This window comes from Trematomus bernacchii, unplaced genomic scaffold (assembly GCF_902827165.1).
Source record: "Trematomus bernacchii unplaced genomic scaffold, fTreBer1.1, whole genome shotgun sequence".
NCBI classification, from domain to species: domain Eukaryota; kingdom Metazoa; phylum Chordata; class Actinopteri; order Perciformes; family Nototheniidae; genus Trematomus; species Trematomus bernacchii.
In genome coordinates, this window is record NW_022987662.1 from 5,186,296 (window position 1) to 5,210,178 (window position 23,883).

Sequence of the window (23,883 nt, forward strand, 5' to 3'; positions counted from 1 at the left end):
ACACTCAATGTACAGTTTATGCAAATCCGCCAAAATAACAGTCCAATGCTACCGTTTCTGTATGTATCCGAATTTCCGATTCTCTGTGAACTTTCTGCCACGCGTCTCCAACTTCACTTCCTTCTTCCGGCCGCCACCAGCGTAAGCTCTCACAGTCTCCCAACTCAGCCCACGACAGACTTTCTCGCCACGCTTAAATTTTAAACGCCGAATGCCAGGCACATTGTTGTTGTTGTTATTACTGAAGTATATTTTGGATTTGGCGCTTTTCACCCGCCAACTGTACGACCCTGGAAACGGAACCTGAACGGTCTGCCCTAAATGTTTGGATTCCCTTCAGACTTTACACACAGGCCTGCTCAATCACCTCATTATGCAGTAATGTGCTCCACCTGTGTGTGGTTATATCTGCTGAGCAGGACCCTCCCTCATCCTCAACAAATTCATTCACATAAAAAGTGCAAAAACCAGAGACCTTCACCAGTCTCCCAACTCTTGACATGGGTTGTTCAGCTGGATTGAGGTTTGTAGTTTTGTTTCTTATGTATATATTTTAAATTAAGGTTTATTTTTCTTTATACATTTAAAACGTATTCAATCTTTTTCAGGTGGTTCATTCTCCTTGTAGCAGTTGTTAACATTGAGGCACAAAATAAGCACCCAATAAGTATGTTTTTGTCCTTTTGTGATATTTTTCAACACACTTGTGTGCTGCTATCTAATATAAATCTTTAATCCCAGAAATCAACTCTAAATGCCTTGGAAACTTGCTGCGTGTGGATGTCAGTCGACTTGGAGGAAGTTTTCTTGAAGTGTCCGCTGTCATAAGTAAGCTGACATTTCAAATGTGTTGCTTTTTCTTAACTTAATCTCACTTTTTTTAATTCGAACTTTTCTTGTTCGTTTCCTCAGATAACTCTTCAATCATCCTCACGCCAAGTCTATCTTCTCAGTGTGGCTTTATCATCAAGAAAGACCACAGGGGAAACGCTGTGATCTATGCCTCCGTCCAAAACTGTTTTGCTCAAAATGTGGTAAAAACGACTGAATGCTAGTTTGTGACGCAGCACCAAATATTGCTTTTGACATGGCAATTAATTTTGAGACTTGTTTTTAGGATGATAAAGCATTCACAACAAAACTAGGTCTGCGGCTACAATCTGACAATGTGGTTGAAGACGAGTTTCATCTGGTGGAAGAAACTTGCTACTACTCTCCCTGGGCCTCCCGGGAAATTATCTGTAAACCCAACTACATGGAGGTAAGTGAACGCAGCATGGCATGTTCCCGTCTATATGATTAGTGGCTTGATGCCTCGTATGAGTGTCAAGGCCGGTACATTGCATGTCACTGCAGAGATTGATTATCACTTATGGAGTGGCCTCATTTCTAGGTGTCTGTGAAAAAAGCAGCTCCAAATGAATATAACCTGCCTGCATACTCCGACTCGGATCCCCGAAAAGCTGCTGAGGTAAGACTGGCTCATTTAGCCTTTTTTTCTTTTCTTATTCTAGAAACATCTTGTATGTAATGTCTTGATATTTGCCTCACAGCAACCCATGGACGCAAGCTTCAGAATCAACACAGTGGTGTTCTTCACTCCTGAGGAGAGGGTCATGCAGGCGGACGAAGCCCAGATAAATGGTTATGGGATCTCAAGCACTCCTACAAGGCTGTTGCTGCGAAGCCCAAATCCTTCACGTGAAACATACACCAAGGATGTAAGTGGACTGCAGTTCACTGAGATTCAAACAACTCTCACTTGATATCTTTCCCCTCAGGCAGACTTGTTAAATCACTTGCAGCCCATTAGGTACTTGCTTACACTTGCAGCCATAGATAAGATAATGTAATCAGACAGCCTTTCAAATGCATTACTTTGTCTGGAATCCAGTTGGCACTCTTAAATCAGTGAGTTCTTATTTATAACTCCCCATATTTTTACGAGGGAAATTATTATGTTACCACAGTATGCATTTACATCCACATGTTGTGTAATCTCCCCCCGCAGGTAGCAGGTGTGCCGATGACTGTGCTCAGCACCTTGATTATATTTGAGAAGACGAAGCTGACTACTCAACTTTATGCACGAGCCGCTTGTCCTCAAGCTCAGGGTAATGTAAAGAGACTCTCTGATGTCATGTCTTCTAGTGTTTTTCACTCGGAATTTGGGGCACTTTCTACTGTCAGGAATTAAAAAAACACATCTGCCAGTATTATTTCTGATTCCAGCTTTTTTTAAATATCAAACTTTTCTAAAAATGGAGCCAAAAATATCTTCCCCACCAGAACTTGTATCCAGGAAGAAGTGCTTTATTTTTTTTTTAAATGACACTTTAAGGATTTGTTACTGTATGTGGCTGTAAAACTGCTACATTCATAATTTGAATTCTCCTTTTTCAGATTGTTTAAATAAAATACGAATGATTAACCATTTGTTCAGTCAAAATGTTTTGAGGATTGCACTATTTCCGAAACGTTAGCCCTTTTCCTTAAATCTTTCCATGTTAGACCTTTCTTTAAGTGTATTTATTAGCTTTTTTTTGGTGTACAGGTGGGGTTTTCTTTACTGAAACCTCAATCCGCTGGTTCCTGCCGAGGCGCATTGACCCTCTGATTTACTCGAAACACTTCAGACTGTTGGAGGTGAACATGGGCGTCGATGGGAGGAAGCTCGAAGCTACAGAGATTTCGGCCAGAAACTATTCCCTGACTCTCGATGACCTTTACGTCATTGTTGAAATCCCTATTGGGGCTGCTGGTTGCCAGATCAAGGTTAGATAAAACAATTGAGTCCATACATTGACGAGGTTGTTTTAGTCATGTATGCAGCTATGCAAAAAAACATCTAAAATACTACAAAAGGGCAAAATGTAGATGTTTATATTTCTTGGATCTAAAGAATTTCTCACAACAGTGGAGAAATCAGCGTAGTTAAATGGTACATTCAAGTCATTTTAGACTTTAGAGACACAGTTTAACAAGCAATCACACTTTGTTGTTTCATGGAAAATAACACTACTGAAATCCTGTTGGTATGTACAAAACAAATGTAAACAGATCGTGTGAGTATGTTTGACTGTTGCAACATCTAGTGCTTCATTGCCAGACAAATTTCCCTTTTTCTTTAAATCTGTAGATGATGATGTTATTCAGGAAAGGCCTTACTCAGGATGTTTGTTTATGCAGAGTCATGCCCAGGATGGTCAGTACTTCACTTCTTATATGATTGAGCTGATGCTCGAGTTGCTCTGGACTGAAGACGACACTAATGAGGACACGAGATACAAAGTCTTCCTCCCCGTCGAGACCCCCCTGCAGCTTCAACCTCCACAAGTCATTGACGGTGAGTCATATTATCTTGGTACTCATGCTACTTTTTTTACATAAATTGCAACCTGCCTTAATTTCTTCATTGTTGACCTACAGCCACTGTTCCCAAGGAGATGATGTTTAAGGCGTTGATTGGGCCGGTGGGCTTTGATGTAACGCTAAAGAACATCAGCTCCCCCTCTGAGGTTTTGTCCTTGGCCGACTGCATTGCCAGAGGCTTTAAAGTCTTTGACCAAATGTCCCCTAACGGCTGCTCAAAGGTCTATACTGTTGAAGTGCCCTTCACGGACCGTGTCGTAGGACAAAGGGTGAGCCTTACACTCAACGTGGGAAATGAAATGCATTTTTTATTTAATTTTGGCAGCTAATAACTATCTGTATCTCCCAACAGAAAGAAATGGGGGTTACAATTTACAATCTTCATCTGACCTTTGGCTTCCTGGTCCTGCCAAAGAATGCTCCATTTACTGCCACTGCTTATCTGAGAGCTAAACTGGAAGACATAGGTCCGTACCCATGGATAAGAGGAATTCATAACAAACACACAGTTGTTTCAAAGTATTTTCCTCTCTTTGCAGCTCGTCCCTCTGTAGCTCGTCCCTCTGTAGCTCGTCCCTCTGCAGCTCCTCCCTCTGCAGCTCTTCCCTCTGTCTCAGGTAGCTGTGATGATAAGAATTTCCATGTCCTCGTGAAATACGGGACCAAAGGATTAAACTTTCAGACCATAATGGGAAAACGAATGCTGACCTGGAGCCTGGCTCAGCAGTACAGCTTAATGGGCAACAACACACATTTCAGTTTGATTGTACCATCTGCTGCAGCTGATGCTACGGTCGAGGTATGACTCTTAACCAAAGTTTTAAATGTGCAGGGATTTACCAACATTTGTCAAGATTATAGTCTTCTTTAAATCATAATGTATTGTTTCTGAAAACTTCTCAGGCTGTTGAGGAGTCATCCATCAAGAGCAGACTGGATGTGACTCTGAGATATCTGAAGACCAACACAAATATCAAAGACTTCTCCTTGACTTGCAACTTCATCACAAAGCTGATTGGTTTGTTAAAGAGAATATGTTTTCTTATGTAGGCTTGAATCTCCAATGCATACAAATGTCTGATCGTCTTTTTCAGAGTGTTTCCCTAATGGGACCATCACGGCTCTGGCTATAACCATGGAGTCTGTTCCCAGTCTGAACCCCCGACGGCTCACCCTCAGAAACCCCGCCTGTGGCCCCACATACAGCAACGACAAGTACGCTTATTTTGTCTTCTCTGCAAACTCCTGTGGGACGACCAGAAAGGTAAAGCATGCTGCTGAACAGCTTGCTGATTGCGGTAGGTTTAAAACTGAGAAATGACTTTCCATTTGTCTTTTCTTAGTTTTTGCCCAATATGATGCTGTATGAGAATGAAATCTCCATCACAGATGAACTTGAATTGAGAAAGCTGTCACAGTCGAAGGAGCCGGATTTTGTGTGAGTATCTCGAGACTTGGAATCACCAAGCTGAAGGTTGGATGATTAATTTATTATCAAAGCTGTTGCTTGAAAAATGACATGGAAGAATAATTAACAAAAAGTGCTTCAGTTTTCTAAATGTCAGCTTTTTAATGCTTTCTGTTTGTCTTAACATGATAAACTTCAGGTCATTGGGTTTTAGACTTTTGGTCAGAAAAGAGAAATTCTCAGCTTGGACATTATTAAAAGAAATCTGGGTTTTGCAGCCGTAAACATTCATGTTCACCATTATGTAAACTGACAGTCTGGCGCCAAATTTAAAAACAAATACAGAGACTTTGTAGGCTAACCATGTGACAAAAGTTAGAACTTTAAAGACTCTTAAATGGTATTTTCCTTATCAGAAGTCAACTGGTACGCCATAAATCCTTCTATGGTGCAATCCCAGATGTTAACGGTGCCAATTGGTAACAATTGAACAGTTCGAAGTGTTCCCACTTAAGAGTTTTCTTCTTTCAGGCTTCAGGTGTTCTGTTACTATGATATCAACACAAACCAGGCTATGGGCTTCAACACCCAACCTCGCAGGAGTGAACCGTACGCTGACGATGCAAGAGGCGAGATGCAGGTTGAAATGAGAGTTGCTTTGGGTAAAGAAAGTTCTTCATGCCTTGTGTGGTTTGTTTTTGTCTTGCATGCTTGCTAAGGATTAGATTCTTTTTTTTTGAGTATTTGGAAACTCTCCCAAAGCTAGAAACAGGGGGAAATAAGAGTTCTTTCGATCATGTCAACACGTTGAAAAAGCTTAATGCAAAGAGACAGGATAACACTTTCTATCAAAATGCAGGATTTTGGGTAACTTGGACAGTTCATATGAATCTAGTTGCTTTAAGTAATTGGAATGGTTTTTTCATAAAGTTAATCTTTAAACCAATGAACTTAGTTGGCACCTGGGATGTTGACTATGTAAATCCAAGTTAAACTCTTCTGCGTTATGCACCTTAATGTTCTGTGTACAGGCTGTTTCTATTCCCGTCTGAATCCTTAATAATTTGGGTCAACATGTTCTGCTTCACTTCAGACGACTCCTACAGTGTGTTTCAGCGCGTTGAGGATGATCCCATCACAAAGTACCAACAACAGCCGCTGTATTTCGAGGTGGAACTGATGGGATCTTACAACCCTAAAGTATCTCTTGAGCTGGCGTACTGCTGGGCGACGCTGGAGGAGGACAAGATGTCCCTCCCTCGATGGGACCTCATCGTTAATGGGTAACTTGTATATATTTATTTATTTGTTCTTGTCCCAATTAACTATTTGTCAAACTGAACAAAAGGGATGGTTTAAAATCATAGGGTGCTCATTTTGCAGACTTTTGGACATCTTTACCCAAATAAAATAACTTTTTTTTTTTTTCTCCCTCAGTTGTGCAAACTCAAGGGACCCGCACCCAGTGATCTTCCACTCTGTTTTGCCCAAGGGCAGAGTTCATTATCCTTCCAACTTCAAGCGGTTTGAGGTCCCGATGTTTGCCTTCGTCAAAGACAAGGATAACTTGAACCGCCAGGTACTATCAGTCATAAGAATAAATGGTCTTTTTATTTTTAGATGCTTCATGGTGCGTTCACACCGGACGCGATGCGATGTTTGGGGGCGGCGCGATTACATGTAAAGTCAATGCAGGGACGCAGACAGACGCGAATTCGCTCCGAAGGCCAGCATGAAGCGGTGGGGCGCGAATCACGCGAATGAACGGTGCCGCGTCAAACGCGAGGGTTACATTTTTTTCAATTAGAGTGTCAAATTCACGTGACGAGTTCTCGCGGAAGCCAATCAGCGGTGAGGATCTCAGCCTGACGTTCAACCAGAAAACATCAGCAGTTAGCACACAGAGCTCACAGCTCCTCATATCTGTTCAGAAACTGGACAAAAGTTAAACAAGTACAAACCACAGACTGTCTGTGTCATGGCGAATACAGTCGCTGGTTTATTTATGTCTGTTGGCCGTTGTTATGAGTGTGGAATGAGCATATACAACGTTAGCTTAGCCTGGTCGACCCGATCTTCATTCAACAAGCATTTTAAAAGGTTTTTCGCCTGCCGTCTTGTCTGCAGACTTGTCAAGCATTAATTCATGGTTTTTACTAACCGGTATCAGTATCTTGTTACTTCGGCATCATTTAGAAAAATGTATTACAATTTAATCACGGTAAAATATGTTCATTTTGTTGTAGCTCCCGAGCCAGCGCGTCTTGTTTGAATGATGCGAGGAAACACAGCCGGCAGCCGCGGTGAAACTCGAGCATTTAGAGCGAAGCGAATATTCGCATCGCGTCCGGTGTGAACGCAGAATCAGAGTTTGGAAAACAAAAGTACGCTGTCTATAACAAACCCTTAAATCTGTTCATATCTTGTAGGTCTTTGTCCACTGTGAGGTGGTAATCTGTGATGTTAGAAATCCAGTGGATGCAGCTTGTAATGTGCAGTGTTCAGACCAGGACAACACGATGAAGGGTATGCTCTCATACATGCTGATTTCATTATCCAGTAATGTACAATAAGGTTTACACATGTTGGCTCAAATTATAAAATGGGACAATGGCTTTTGAATAAAGTGGCCAAGATATATATTTTCTTTTTTCTCCCACAGGTCAAAATCCTGACGTTTCAGATGACCCTGGTTTCAAACACGTAACTTCAGGACCAATCATTATAATGAGCTCCTAAACAAAGTCCTAATAAAATATTTTTAAATAATTCACACTTGTAGTATTTTCTTGGGAATAGGCATACAATACGGACATACTGCTTCATCATAACATTGCACCTTGAACTTTAGTCTCCTGAGGCTATTCATATTCTTGTTGAAACTCAAAATATGCCTAATTTATGCATTTGTTGGAGACTGCCTGGAGTGAGCATTTAAAAAAAAAAAAAATGTAATTTGTATTTTGATACTGAAAGACACTAAATTGATACCTGTGAATACTGAACAGGTAAAAGGACAGCAGATGAGCACTGATTAAAATATGCATATTCAATTATTTAGTGGGAATGCTGATACAGCATTCCAACTGTCTTTTATTCGACTTACCAAATTATTTATTCCAAAAGTTTGCAGTTCAAATATTCTGCTGCTTTTCCAAGCCTTTTTACTTTCTTTTCTTCTCATCACACATTCAAGCCCCCAGTGTTCATGTATCATTTCAATCTAAATTCTTCACTTTCTTCTTACACATTACATTTCAGCATAGCAATTCAGCGTCAGCTTTTCAGCATAAAGCATTCCCACTAGCAATTTCTTCAGGAATTGTATTCTCTAGTTTGTCATGCTGTTAAACATTGACAAATTATTTCAAATATGTATGCTAATATTTGACTTGTGGTAGGTTTAAATTAAAATGTAAATCTTTTTCACTGATCTCTTGACCTTCACTCATACTTGCAAGTGCATCGAGGAGCTTCATTTAAACAGATTATCCAAATCTGATACTTTAAAGGAGCCCCATTATGCTTTTCTTGATGTTCCCTGTGTTCTGGGCCCAGGAGTTCAAGACTTTGAATCCCTATCTGATCTGATCAGATCAGATTTGGATTTTGGGTAGTTCAAAACCAAAAAACAGGATTAGGATCACTTTGATATCCGATGAGATCAGGAAATCCAATCCAAGCTTTAATCTGGATCAAATCTTCAAAATGGGTAGTTCAAACTTTTAGAAGTATTCGATGTTCTCACGCCCAGGAGAGGAGCTTAGAATGAAGAGACTAATGGTGTCTCCGAAAAGGTTCAAATTGGTTGAGTTTAATTAAATGGCACGATGATACAACATGCAGAGGGTAAGGGAAAAAAGACAAAGCCGGTGATGTCTCTCGTGAGGCTGCAGCGAAGAAGTCCCGTCCTCTCCTCCCCGATCTCCTTTATCCTCTTCTCGTTCCCTCCCGCTGTGCAGATAGGGGGTACGCCCTCCTCGGTCTTCGATGTTCGACATTGCGTAAAACAGAGGACTTCAACATTCTGTATTCCCTGCCTACTTCCTTAAGCCTTTTCTCCTCCTTATCTCTGTCATGACTTTCTATTTAATACCTTATAAACAGCTGTAATAGTTTAAAACATTGTTAGTGACATGCTACATACTGACCGGATATGAAGGATTTTCAGAATAAAAGCTTGGCATTGACATTTTGAGAACTTCCGGGTTTTTTCACAATAAAACAGCTTTTAAACTGACGATATATTTTAGACTAATTATGCTATTAAACATTGATTTTAATTTCTAACAATCCCTCCTTTCACACCTTTTAAGGTGTGAACACAATACTGAAATTAATGAGTTCATCTGAACTTTGCATAGTACATAACTCATATCAAAAACATACAATCAGAATGGAATGGTTTAAATAACCGTCATTAAAAATACAAAAAATACAACAAATACTTTGGCTGGTCTTTAAACATAAAAGTTTTCTTTGTGCATAACTTCTAGTGTTAACATTCAATATCACAAATAGCAGCAATTAGCTTGGTATCAGAACATTTCTTACTCCCTCCTTTCACAGAAATCCTTCTCATACTACATTCAGTGTTAAGGCACTTGTTTTTACAAAGTATAAAAGAAACAAACTTTTTTAGAATAGTACAAAGTAAATGAAAAATACACCATCTTGGAATAGTATAAAGTAATAAAGAATACACCATCTTGGAATAGTATAGTAAATTGCATTGATTCCCTTCATATTAGCATTGTAGCTGGTTCTTCCTTCAAATGATTTCATCATTTGAAGTATCACATCATTTCGACATTCTTTGAACAATCTCATCATTTATCATCCATATCATTTAACATCATTTACACACTGTTATCATTTTCATCAATATCTGTATATGGGTTGGGTCTTCTTGTTCTGCTAGCAATTGAAACTGTTCCCTTATGAGAAATGTACCCTCCCCCCTTTCATACTTTTTAAAGTATGAAAGTAATATGTTCTCTAGAAAAGGCTGTGGTGATCAATCGGTACGTTAGGGTGCGGGTACATGGAATGCAACTACAACATCTAGCACTCCCCTGGGCACCCCTATGCTATCCTTGTACACTGTGGAGCCTAAACTCCCTCCTTTGACTGGTCTCCTAGCCCTACTGGTTTTGGGGTGTTTCGCCATGTTGATTAACTGCCCCACTGTCATTGGTACTGCATATAAAACATCACTGGCTGTACAAGTGCACAGGTCCCCGTCCAATCCTGTGGCAAGACTGCGTACAAGGTTTTAGTTCCATGATACCATCAAACATCTACTCTGGGATACGGCATTTCAGACAGTCATTTCTGGGAGAAGATTTTGGTCAGTTACAACAGTTGGAGAACTTCATCACTTAAAAGTTCCTACTTCAGTACCTTTGGGTGGTCTGTTCTAATGCAGTGATAAAGTTCCTCAAATGGTGTGAAAACCGGTGGAATATCAATAACTCATTATACTAATTTATCTTCAATTCTAGTCTACTTAAAGAACTATGCTAACCCCTTTAACAGTGTGTGGAACCTTGGGTGTCCGAGCATGTAACAGTTACTCCCTCCTTTATCAAGGATTTTAAAAACAGAAGTTATTTCATCAATGGTTTGTAGTTCAATTTAGGAATTTTCACTTATGGCGGATATGTTTCTACTTTAAATAACATCTCTAAATTTCAGGTCATCCCTGATTAAATGGATGACCATTAGGACGTGGTGACGCTTGTCTTTTAAACTCATAATTTGGTGCCGTGCGCTCCCTGTGAAGCTGCAAGTAAGATTTAAAACAACTGCTGGGTGGGTTGAGTGACCCCTTCTCCCTAAACGATATGGGTTGTCAATAATATGCACCATTGCAATGAGTGATCCAAGGTCCCGCATGTATTACTCCCAATGATATTGCTTTTTCCAAAATTAAATTTTCAATCGCTCTTTGCCCAGTGTCTTTTCCAACTCTCCATCTTGGAGACAAACAGTTCTCCTATGGTAATAACTATGCTACAATGGCGAAAACAATACTTTAGATTGGGATACTATATTTGGCTTGGTACTAAGTCCCCTTTAACATTTTCCAACAAACACAGATTTGTCTGTTCTTATAGAGTGGTCACTAAAACTATCCCTTTAACTGGAGATCAATATTGTAACACATTAGATCTCTACCAAATTCACCCATGAATAAGAATCTCTTAGGGAATAATTCGTTTACATGATGAAAAGATTGAAGAATATGTTCTACTCTGTACTCCTAAGTCCCAAAACACTCACTGCTTAAAGTGTAGTGAATATTTCCATCATGTCTGCCCCTTTTTCTCATAGTACCCTGTACCCAGTGTGTTTTAGGATTATTTCCTCTTTATTGCTATTTTAATTTACCAATTTATTAATTCATGGCTAATAAATCTTTTTGTCTTTACGTATTTATCAAGTCAATTCAAGTTTGTTTGTGAATAAGTGTGTTTATGTATAAACTCACTAATTCCCGTTTTCCTTTTTCTCCTCATGTTGTCTCAAGCCACGACCCCCTCACATTCTGTTAGACCATGCCAACTCCTCAGGTTCTGTCTTCTCCTCAGTCCATCAGCTCTTGAATCCTTCCGCTGGTACTCTTTTCAGTGGCCCAACTGCTTTGCATTTCATCTCCTTCTTTACAGTCTCTTCGCTCTTGTATGGAGGGCGTATTCTGCTTTCATGTCCCACACTCTGCTCTTGTGCCATATCTCGTGGCTCAGCTTGGAACTTCATGTCCTGATGAGAGTATGCCTCTTTATGTCAGCATGCTGTTCTGGTTCTGGATGCAGTCTTGTCGTTGTTGGTTCAGCTCTGGTTCTGTCTGTTCGATGGAGAAGGAGGACGAGTCTCCTGTAGTAAGGTCTTTTGTCTGATAGGGGTCGTAGCAGTCTGACAGGCAGAGAGAGAGAGAGAGTCCAGGTCTCGGGACGCATTACCAATAGAAATTCTAACACACTGAGGTAAAGTAAATCCAACCTTCTCCACTCTATCTTCTAATCATAATATCTGTTTTAGTTGTTAAATGCCATCTAAACACAATTAATGTCTACTAATAATTTTACTATATCCCTAAACATTGCTTTCAGCAACTGTAACACATCTACTCCAAATAACTCTTTCAGGAAACCATCTTCTTCTATAAATTGAAATACTTACATGTTTCAAGCACCACATATTTCACACACTATAAAAGGACGTCCCCATATATTCTCGAATATTTTAAATCTCACTATTACTTGGAGCAATAGTAACTTTTGTGACTGGATACATCTGTGCACTGTCGCCACAATCTGTTGGGGAATTTTGTTCATAGAGTTTGTACATACAGTTGTCCTCGTGGGTTAGTACCCTGTTTCTACTGTAATAACTTTTCAATAATTTTGCTCAGGTCACCAGTCGGTTGTCCATAGTCTTAACGGGGGGTGTTTCTGGTACAGACTAAAACATGGATCCAGTGTATTTGGAGATTCCCCTAAATTGTAAATCCCCATCACTTAAATATTCCGATCACTTAAACCCATCTCATCATTTGATACAAGAACTGCATATAGGGGGGGTGAATCATCTTGATTGTAACCTCCTCTTCTTTGGGAACGAGTATTTCTAACTCCTCCTCTTGTTGCTCAACTGATCTTTTGGCTCTGGGGATAAGTGAGAGTCTCTGAAACACAGCTGGGGTTTTGTTAGTGATGTGGGCATTTTCTACGAGTGAACTAATGGATCCATGTCTTTCATGATATTGTACTCCCCATCCAACTAGAAAGGTGCCAAGTGTAATGAGCACAATCAACAATGCTATTCTGACTCTTATCCTTAGGGGACCCCACAATTGCTTTGGCTTTGTTCTTGACATAATCTCTATTTTATCCATGGTTTTGTCAGTTACAGAATGTAAATGATGAGTACAAAAATAACGTATACGAAAATAGAAACAAAACGTTGGACTCTTTTTCAGGTGAAAAAACAAAATAGGTTTTCACTTTAGTGTACAATCTATAAAAATCTAAAGACAATTCGTCTTTTGAGCTGTTGCTATCTTAATCGTATTTATATTTATTGTTTTGTTCCAGCTCTGCCAAATCAGTCCTAGCTTCCAATAACTTTTCTGGAAGTTGCCAGTGAAGGGTGACAATGTGTGAGGTGGTGTCAATTTGCTCCTTTTTCTTTACCTTTAAACCGGAGCGCGTGTTAAGTTTGTTACAACTTATCACGGTTCCGACCACCGGGGATCAGTCCACTGTCTTTTGTGAACTTTCACCCTCACCCAATCACCTGGCCGAACAGGAGTCTCTTCTGGTGTCTCGTCTGGTATCTGTGCAGTTTTTCCTAGCCTGTGTAGACAAAAACTTGGAAAATATTACTCAGAGCTTTGACATATTCATCCACTTCTATTTGTCTAATATCTAAAACTGGACCACTCCCTCGTTGGAGGAGGCCCAAGCTTTGGTATACCTTTTGTTGTTATGCGACCTATTGTTGACAACATGTTATTTATTAACTACAACGTCACCGAAATCAATATATCTGTATAATCATGACACTCCCTCCTTTGAGCATAAAATGCTCAATTAATATTGCAATGATTACCCTATTATGCATAGGACATGGCATTCTCTGTTATAGCTGCCATCTGCCTTGCCACTTTCTTGTTTTTGGTTGCTTCGGTATCTTTCTCAGCTATTTGTATCTTCAAAAGTCTTCGTTGTAGCGCTTCCCGCTCTGTCTTTTGTGTTTCTCTTTCTCGTCGTCTTTCTTCTGCGAATTCTACTCTCACTGGCAGGTCTGCTATTCGGACCACATTTATGCTGTCTGTCAATAGGCTGGCATATTCCAGATGGAGTATCAGACTTGTAACTCTTATAAACCTCTGTTCAGCTTCCCTCCATACATTTAGCTGTTTTAGGCATTGTTCATGTTCATAGTCGAGTACTGCTCTTCTATGGGCTTTTGTTGGTCCAGGTTGGTCATCTGCTGGAATCAATCCTCTTGTTTGCCACTGTTTAAACAGTTTCTCTATTTGGTTCCATGTCTTCTGTCTATCATTTGGATATGTTGTAGCATCTGATCTGATGTTTACCCTTTCCTTGATATCTGCAGTTGAGCCTGGCACTGCGAATGCTCTTAACTTAGTGTCTTTTGGTGACATGTTTCTCAAATACTAGGATGAAATTACTAAATTATCAAAGATGTATTACTAATCCTCTGAATAGTACCTTTGTATTCCTTTATAAAAGTATCCTATGTATTCAGTAGTTAACAGTACTTAACCTTAAATCAGTTTTTTTTTTATTAAAGTAAATTAATAATTAAAATTATAAAATGTAAAAAATAAAAAATGTATGTGCATGAGATTATGCAAATGTTATAAAATGTAAAAAATAAAAATGTGTGTGCATGAGATTATGCAAATGTTATAAAATGTAAAAAATAAAAATGTGTGTGCATGAGATTATGCAAATGTTATAAAATGTAAAAAATAAAATATGGTGGTTGAATATTCTATAGTCTAGGTTGAAAGACTATTATGTAAGGTTTCTTATCTTAAAATCAGGAACCACCTGTAATTCTATCTGTGTGTGACGAAGTATGTGTTTATCTATAACTCGTGAGAAATAAACTTCAGCATATAATTGTAATTCTGCAACAATTCTGTACAACCAGCAGAGTGCGCTGTTCTAAAACTGACTTCTATGTAACAAGAAGAAGGTTATTTTTCTAAAACATACCTTTGAAATGGGAAGGAGAAACAATATGCAAGCACAAATATTTCAAAAATCAAATGGGAAGGAAAAACACAATATGATTTAAACAGTAAAGCATAAACAAGCCAAAAACACGTTTGCAAACACAAATATTTCAAAAAATCAGATTGGAAGGCTTAAACTCCAATCTGAGAAAAACACTGCTGAGAAAATATAATAATCTTTGTTTACAACCACCAAAGTCCAACAACAATATGTATAGATAACCTGATTTAGCAAAAGACTAAATCCAACTGAGACAAGAAGAATGGTTTGTTCTTCACAAGATGGAGGTCAGATAAAGGACTTGGCCTCATGGGAGTGAAACCACATGGGTTACAAAGAACAAAGGAGTCCTTTGAATTTGCATTTCACGAAATGGCAACTGCCCTGTGTTTTGTTTGAAATGAGGTCAAAACAAGATGGCTACTGATTATTTCAAACTCTGACCCCCAGAACAAAGAGATGTTGAAATTACACCATGTGGTTCTCACTGATGAGATTAAATAATGGCGGGTGATCTTTAAATGGACAAAATGGAAACACTGGTGTAGTAGAGCAAAGTTTAAAAATACAACACAAAACTACACTTTATATACAAAATAACATTTCTATCTAGTTTACTATGAATATGGGCTTTATCCTAGAGATATCCTATTTTAACATGAGGAGCCCTTACATCTTCGGCCAATGACGTAATATTTGACTTTATAGTCTGGTGATTATCTGTTGCTGTTTAAACACGCAATATAATGGGACAAAATGGGACGCTATCCAAACACTATTAGTATATCCAACGCATGAATGCCGCACTTCCCTTCGTAATCCACCCGCAATGTCTGGTAAAAACACACAATAGTATAATCACTGCCGTCCGAAACGACTTTATTGCCCTTTAAGCAATTTTAACGCCCGTAGCGTTTTTAAATGTATTGCCCTAAGCAACTTTAACACCCGTAGTGTTTTTAAATGTATTGCCCTAAGCAACTTTAACACCCGTGGTGTTTTTAAATGTATTGCCCTAAGCAACTTTAACGCCCAAAGCGCTTTCAAATTTTTGTTAGAAGCATGCAGTGTTAGTGAACAAAGAAAAGAAAAATAGACTCACCCCTGCTTGCCCTAAAATAGCGCCACGTGTTGTCTATGCTTCTTAATTTAGCTTGTTTAACATTAAATGCACAGTTATTCTCCGGATCCGCTGGCCGCCATCAAACACACAAACCTAAAGTTTCCTGCATAAACTAGTGAAGATTTGATTTAACCGGTTCCTCTTACCACTGTGTGTGAGCTCTTGTTGTCTGACGGAGGGCCGCGGATCCGTTGAACAGCTGGCTTGGTTAGTTCTCCCGGGTTGACGAGGTCCTGCGCGTGATTGCCAACTTTTAGAAGTATTCGATGTTCTCGCGCCCAGGAGAGGAGCTTAGAATGAAGAGACTAATGGAGTCTCCGAAAAGGTTCAAATTGGTTGAGTTTAATTAAATGGCACGATGATACAACAAGCAGAGGGTAAGGGAAAAAAGACAAAGCCGGTGATGTCTCTCGTGAGGCTGCAGCGAAGAAGAAGTCCCGTCCTCTCCTCCCCGATCTCCTTTATCCTCTTCTCGTTCCCTCCCGCTGTGCAGATAGGGGGTACGCCCTCCTCGGTCTTCGATGTTCGACATCGCGTAAAACAGAGGACTTCAACATTCTGTATTCCCTGCCTACTTCCTTAAGCCTTTTCTCCTCCTTATCTCTGTCATGACTTTCTATTTAATACCTTATAAACAGCTGTAATAGTTTAAAACATTGTTAGCGACATGCTACATACTGACCGGATATGAAGGATTTTCAGAATAAAAGCTTGGCATTGACATTTTATGAGAACTTCCGGGTTTTTTCACAATAAAACAGCTTTTAAACTGACGATATATTTTAGACTAATTATGCTATTAAACATTGATTTTAATTTCTAACAAAACCGACAACACAGGATTGGGATCAGTTTGATCCCAAAAAAATGGATTATCCTGATCTCACCAGGAGGTGGATTTCCAGTGGATTTATTTTAAAATATGTTTCAATTTAAATAAGATGGCAAAGTTTGTTAACTGAAATAATACACCATTTTTAGCCTTCATGGGAAATACATTTTATTTTTCCATTTTTGCTCACGTTTGTGGTGGCCTATTTTGTTTTCAACCAAATGTTGATGACATAAATGTTTATGCTCATAAAAGTATCACAACAAAGATTGTCAATCACAAATGTAATTTAGATTAAAGAAAACATATCTTCAACAAAAAAAAGGTCCATCATCTGTCATCACCTTTCAAAAGTAATTGCGGACAATAGCATCTCGCATTGCACCACCACTCAGTCTCTCATTTAGAGGGAAATCCATAGGTGGGCCTAGATCATCAGCAGGTGCGAGGGGCTCTGGGGGATCATCGATGTCAGAGAAGGGGACTCTGCGATGGACAGCGATATTGTGTAGCACAATAAAAGCCAGTGTTATGCAGCATGCTCGTTGGGGTTCCACTCTCAGATAGTTCAGGCATGTAAAACGTCTCTTCAGTACTCCATTCAAGCGCTCAATCCCTTATGAAGCACACATATATTGTAATATATTGGTAAATATAATACAATATACTGGATCATACATTTCCATATATGGGAAAGTAGTCCTTATATTTTTTAATGGACCATGTCTGGCTATATATTGATACATATAAAAAGATATATGCACATCTTTTTTCATTCTTGAATATACTATAATATACTCAGTGGCGACTGGTCATTAGGGGCAGGTGGGGCACAGCCCCACCTAGTGTCAGCAGAAAGTATTACAAATAATGATTACAAAAATGCAAAAAAATAAATAAAAAAATATATTTTAAGATCATGTTTAATCATCTGATTCGTCTGTACATTGCTGTTTTAGTCTGTGTTCTTCTAATTAGTGTGTCTACAGTCACAGTGTGTGCCTATTGAGCTGTTTAGAGCCATGTGGGACAAAACCTGATTATGCCCCTTCCTCTCGCTGTGAAGTGAACGTGACTGTAAAAACTACACTGCGCATGCTCAGAGTATTTTGTAATGTAATGTGTGTGGCAAAAAAATAATGACCAGAGGGGCACGGAGCTACCATCCCCACCATACGTCATCTCAAATCATTCAGAGCTGATTGGCTGTAAGTACGTGTGCCGCGAAAAGTGTGCTGTGTGAAGAGGAGACGAGAGAGCTGCAGTGGCGCGTCCTAAAACCAGGAAGTAAGCTGCAAAAAAGCAATGAGATTTCTCCAGAGGATTTTAGAAAATAGCTCAAAATAAGATCTGTGGGAAACGTACCTGTTAGATAAATGCACGTTTTGATTAGCCGGATAACATCCACATGTCTACCCTACTTTTATAATTTTTTTATCATAAATCTATGGATTAGATTTATGATAGACTTTTGAAACTACAAGAAGATAAGGAGGACTTTTACAAAAAAGTAATAGAAATGTTTGTCCAGAAGGATAGGAAAATGGACTTCATCTTCAAGTCAATGTAAGACCGCCATTTTATTGAAAATGGGATCTTACTAAGAGAGAACAATTCAATATTTAAATGATAAAATTACATTTTTTGGGTATCCTTTTGTTGAACTGTCTGTTTAAAATTAATCGAAGCATCAGACAAAAAAAGCTTTTGAAAATAATATTATATTTTGGTTTAGGTCAAATTATAATATTTGTAAACCTGAAGAGTCAGTGCCAGTGCCTCACCAGCCATGAACCTCACTGCACGTCACTGCAGAAGCTTATATATAGACATCTAAGTTTTTTGTGCCCCACCACTTTTGTACATATAAAAACGCCACTGAATATACTTACTTCTTATTTCTATTTATTTAAAATATATGTTTATTTTGAAATTGGAAATAACCCAGTACTGAGATATTCTTGGAAATTAAATGAGAATCCATAAAACAGCTTGCGTTTGGATTCTGGCTACGGCCGACCGGTTATTTGGAGTGGAATGCAGCCCATCCACGGCAGACAGCCCAAACAGTAATCGAATGCGCCACTTCCGGCTGACAGTGGCTGACCTCCGTCTTCGCTAAACATAACTCTCTAAAACGTGTTAACGTTCTCATTGGACACATTACGTGCCAGTGATCATCACCAATCAATCTCACAGATTTCGGGGAGCCCCCCCCCCCCTCTCCAGCAATAGATTGATCTGATTGGCAGATTCAAATCTGCGTTGCCGCCTCTGTCTGTGTTGATGATGGCGCTGTCAAAGAGAAAGCATTCATCAGGTGCTTCGAAACGGAAAATTAAAAAGAAACGAGAGGAAAATACAGCACGAGAGTCAGGTATGTGTGTGAGCATTTAAAACTATTTTAAATTGAAATAATTCTGCACGTACACTACAAGTAGTCTAGTTGCTTAATCCGTATGTCCCGTCTCTCGGCACTACAACAGCTACATTAGCTAACGTTAGTTAAATTAGCTATGTTAGTTCCCTCGTGTATAAGTGTTTAACCGGTCCGCAGCTTTGTGAACATTCAATTTCGAAGATTTTTTGATGTTACAGTCAACTGAAGTCGACTCAAAACAGCCAAAAATAGCGGACCTTTAGATCGCTAACATTTAGCATAAGTCAATGGAGTTTAACATAGCGGAAACTAGCCTCGCGGCTAACGGACATTTTCTGACTGGTGAAGATGATGAGCTAGTTAAGTAATGTAACCACAGTTAGTCTATGTGTTCTGATGTTAGTAACTATGTAGGCTAACATTAGTTAGGCTATGTGTTGTGGACTAATGCATTCAAGTTAGTTCACATTTTAGTTGTTATTGCCCCTGCTGACAATTGTGTGGATAATATGTAGCCTACAGTCAATGGAATTTCACATTTTGCTCTCCAATGCATGTTATTTTAATGTTGACCCATAATACTATATCTATATATTTTACAGGAGCATTGTTGAAATTCATAGGTCGAACTAAGCCTGCAGAACCACAAGTCAAGAGGACAGAGGAGCCAGATAGCAGTGGTGACTGAGGCAGAAGAAATAAGGAGAGAGGGCCCATGCAGAGAGGCAGACATCAGTAGTGAGGAATCAGACCCAAAAGACACGAGGACAGAGGAGTCAGATCGCAGTGGTGAGGAACGCACTGTCATTTCATTTCACTGTAATTTTACTTTTCACATTTCACTTTATTCACTATTCAGCTTAGTTATTTATCCAGTTATTTTATTACTGGTACTGCTAATTGCACTATGCGTATTGTTGTATATTGTATATACGTATGTATTTACTACTACTACTTACAAAATCGAGGGTTGTAGCTTTGTGTCAGTACATATTTCAGGGTTTTTCTATGCTTTTGTTCATCTAAATTCTAATACTCATAGGCGACTACAACTCCTGCCGATGCCGAGGCCCAGTTCTCCCTTCCCACCACCCCAGGCTCATTGTGCTAGGTAAAACTCTCATTCAATAAAAGTAGTCTTTTAAAGGTGGGGTAGGTAATTTTGGAGAAACCAGCTTGAGTGCACTAGAATTTGAAAATACACAGCCGGAAAAAATCTGCCACTTCCTTACAGAGCCCCTCCTCCAACACACACAAACACGCACATGACCAATGAGGGCACGAGATAAGTTTGTGCACAGATGGAAGGCTGACAGGCAGGTAGGCCATCCAGTTATTTTAGCCGGGCCGGCTAAAATGATTGGTCGTACTTTTTACAGTATCACGGCTTCCACAGATAAAACATTTGTATGGATTTTTTGTCAAAGCACTTAAGATATTCATTGCTATCGGGATGTTAAGAGCATTCCATGGAATATAACAAAAAGTGTATCTCGAGCCGGTTTCTCAAATGTACCTACCCCACCTTTTAAAGATGAATGCAATTACATTTAAAAAAGTTTTAAACAGAATTGTTACAGATGCAGATGCTTGGTCCAAATTCCATAAAATATACCAACCAGTAGCGCCACACGTACAAAATGTACAAAGCCTATTCTTTCACTATTTGCATTCCCACATTATTCACCAAGCCAGCCCATGCTTTAATATAGATATTATGGATATTGTTATAATTCCTGCTGTCTTTTGTGAAATTCTAATTATTTGTAATTGTTCTGTTCCACAGATGCTGTAGTAAACCACCATCCAGGGACCAAGACTGTCCTTCACTGCAAACATCGCTGCTACAACACGCTGCTGCAGATACACCCTTTACAACATCAGGAGGAGACGTCCGCACCTGACCCAGGAAGTGACGCAGGTTCTGGCCCAGGCTCTCGTCATCTCACGCCTAGACTACTGCAACTCCCTCCTGGCTGGTCTACCTGCATGTGCCATCCGACCTCTCCAGCTCATCCAGAATGCAGTGGCTCGTCTGGTCTTCAACCTTCCAAAATGTTCCCACACCACGCCGCTCCTCCGCTCACTTCACTGGCTGCCAGTAACTGCTAGAATCCACTTCAAAACAATGGTACTTGCATACCATGCTGCGAATGGATCTGGCCCTTCCTACATCCAGGACATGGTTAAACTGTACACCCCAGCACGTGCACTTCGCTCTGCATCAGCCAAACGGCTCGCTGCACCCTCACTGCGAGGGGGACCCAATTTCCCATCAGCAAAAACACGTCGGTTTGCTATCCTGGCTCCAAAATGGTGGAATGAGCTCCCCATTGAAATCAGCAGATACTGTAGCTTGCACATCTTCCGGCGCAGACTGAAAACTCATCTCTTTCGACTCCACTTCAAGCGATAGAATTACTAACAAAGAACTGCTAACAGAGCACTTATATACTAATAAAGGACTGGCTTATCTAAAGCCAGTTGAGTAGCACTTGAAATGTTTTGGCTCTATGAAACCTGATGTACTTATATGATTCTGTTTTCTTCAAGTTTGTATCTTCCTGGTCGAATGTACTTATTGTAAGTCGCTTTGGATAAAAGCGTCAGCTAAATGCAATGTAATGTAATGTAATGTAAAAGACATCAGATATAAGAAAATCCATTAACACAAGAATTTGTGAGTTAAGGCACCAGGTGAAGCGAAAAAACAAGATGGACGATTAAATAGGGTACAAGACTGTTTTTTTGGCCCTGTTCTGGACCTTGTTTTAATGAGTGATCAGCTCATGTTTAAAGTTGTCACCAGGTGAAACAAAAAACAAGATTGTTAAATAGGATAACAGACTGCTCTTTTTGGCCCTGTATGAAATAACAATGCATCATTTATTAACTATACCTATACACAGTGGCGGCGCCAGAGCATTTTTGTTGGGTAATCTATGGTAGGGCTAACCCATACAGTGGTGGTGCTCAAGTCAGTATTTGCAATGTAATTACATACACGCTATATCGCCCCCTTGACAGTGAAACGCCACGCGTGAGGTTTAGATTATTTCCCTGTCTCAATCAAAATGGAACTGTATGAAATAAAACGGCACATTTGTCTTGTAGTAAATAAAAAGGGATCACTGTGAACGTGACGTATGATAGTACACGTTGAAGATCCAATGGGGATACTGAATGGCGGTTTCGATTGATCTCAATCAATAAGGCATGACGCAGATCCAACGTTGCGTTGCTCTGATTGGCTGTAGGTCTATTCAAATTGCATTCGGAGGCATTTTGATCTGACCGCGGCCGCGCTGATATTATAACGCCAGAGAATTTCCACACCTTTAGTGTATAAAACTCCCCCACTACTTAGACTATTCCTGGCACCCCTCTTATAGCATAAGCCCGAATGGTCTCAACCATATTGCATCAGTAACGTGCACTTGTTGTTACAGCAGGATCAGTTTGTGTGCTGTGGACACGACCCGTATATTTTCGCAATCCGTGTTCTCAACATTTAGCATTTCGCTTATTATTTAATTGAATTTGCATCACTTTTCATGGTGGGGCTAAGGTGGGGCTAAGCCATTTCTTGGTATGGCTGTAGCCTACCCCAGCCATACCCTGGCGCCGCCACTGCCTATACAAAATGTAATACATTTTCCCTTCATTATGTAATAACACCTCCTTTTGTAATAATTTGCCCATTATGTGGTAAACAAGTTCAATGCAAATATGTAATACATGTCGCCACATTTTGAAATATATTATTACATATTGCAGTGGTTATTACAAAATGAGTTGCAAACAATAACATTACAACTGTTTATTTATTTATTCAACCATGAATCACCCTTACTCATAATTTAAAAATATTTCAGTAGAATATCTTTCATTGGCCAAAACTAGATCAAGTGTTACCATATTCATTAGCCAACATGCATATCAACATCAATTTTGGGATATATTTACAGTTTGGTTATGGTTACATAATGAATATTACAGTTTTTTAAAAGGGCAACTCACGCATTTTGTAATAACCATTGCAAAATGTAATCATTTATTACAAAATGCAGGGAAATGTATTTTATATTGCGTTCAGGCTGTTGATTACAGAATGCAGCAGATTATTACAAAATGTGGGTTTTATTACATAATTACGTGGAAATTGTCTTGAGTCATTACATAATGTGTTGTTTATAGGCCTTTTCTTTTATTCTTTCCTTGTCCTTATTTTAATGAGTATTTTGATAACTGTTACACATTGATAGAAAAAACGAATTAAAGATTTTTTTTATCAGAACATGCATTTCTCCTCATTGTGAACATATATTGCACTCATGTTCGGAATATATGGTACATACATGGTCTTTTATAAATCTGAATATATAGTGCATACATGTCCCCATATAATTGTGAATATATAGTACAAACATGTCCCCATATAAATCTGTATATATAGTACATACATGTCCCCATATAATTGTGAATATATAATACATACATGTCTCCATATACATCTGAATATAGAGTACATACATGTCCCCATATAAATGTTAATATATAGTAAATGTATGTTCACATATATACAGAACCAATATATTATATATATTTACATATATTACTCAATATATGGAAAGCGGCAATTACTGATGTATTATCCCATATATTGCAATATATTAACACAATATATTATTCTATATATCTTCAATATATTTTGTAGATATGAATAAATATGTTTTTCATGTTGATTATTAATCAGTATCAGTTGGTGTAGCCAACAGCAAGATTTATTTTATTAAATCTTTTCAATTAACCAGTAAATCACAAAACAAAATAATGCAATATATTGACAGTTAATATATGGGGAAATATATTTTCTTTGCGTAAGGGATGGCACACCTTGTTCTTCCATGGGCGTTGTTGTAGCGCATCTGTGAGGGAGTGTTTGCCGTGGGAAAAGGTGTCATCACCCATTGTAGGAGTGGGTAGGCACTG

The 23,883-nt window shown here is 39.0% G+C and overlaps 1 protein-coding gene across 1 annotated transcript; it reads left to right on the top strand.

The window, feature by feature from the left end:
• The first annotated feature begins 460 nt into the window (after positions 1-460).
• LOC117487051 lies at positions 461-7,555 on the top strand. Its single transcript, XM_034135715.1, has 21 exons — positions 461-523; positions 609-667; positions 742-828; positions 913-1,034; positions 1,118-1,261; positions 1,394-1,471; positions 1,554-1,721; positions 2,012-2,114; positions 2,555-2,775; positions 3,190-3,346; positions 3,430-3,641; positions 3,725-3,839; positions 3,912-4,171; positions 4,276-4,390; positions 4,467-4,636; positions 4,716-4,810; positions 5,312-5,442; positions 5,874-6,063; positions 6,218-6,359; positions 7,210-7,306; positions 7,443-7,555. Exons 1-21 carry the CDS (start codon positions 501-503, stop codon positions 7,517-7,519), a joined length of 2,766 nt encoding a protein of 921 aa, XP_033991606.1. The 5' UTR covers positions 461-500; the 3' UTR covers positions 7,520-7,555.
• The last annotated feature ends 16,328 nt before the right edge of the window (positions 7,556-23,883 follow it).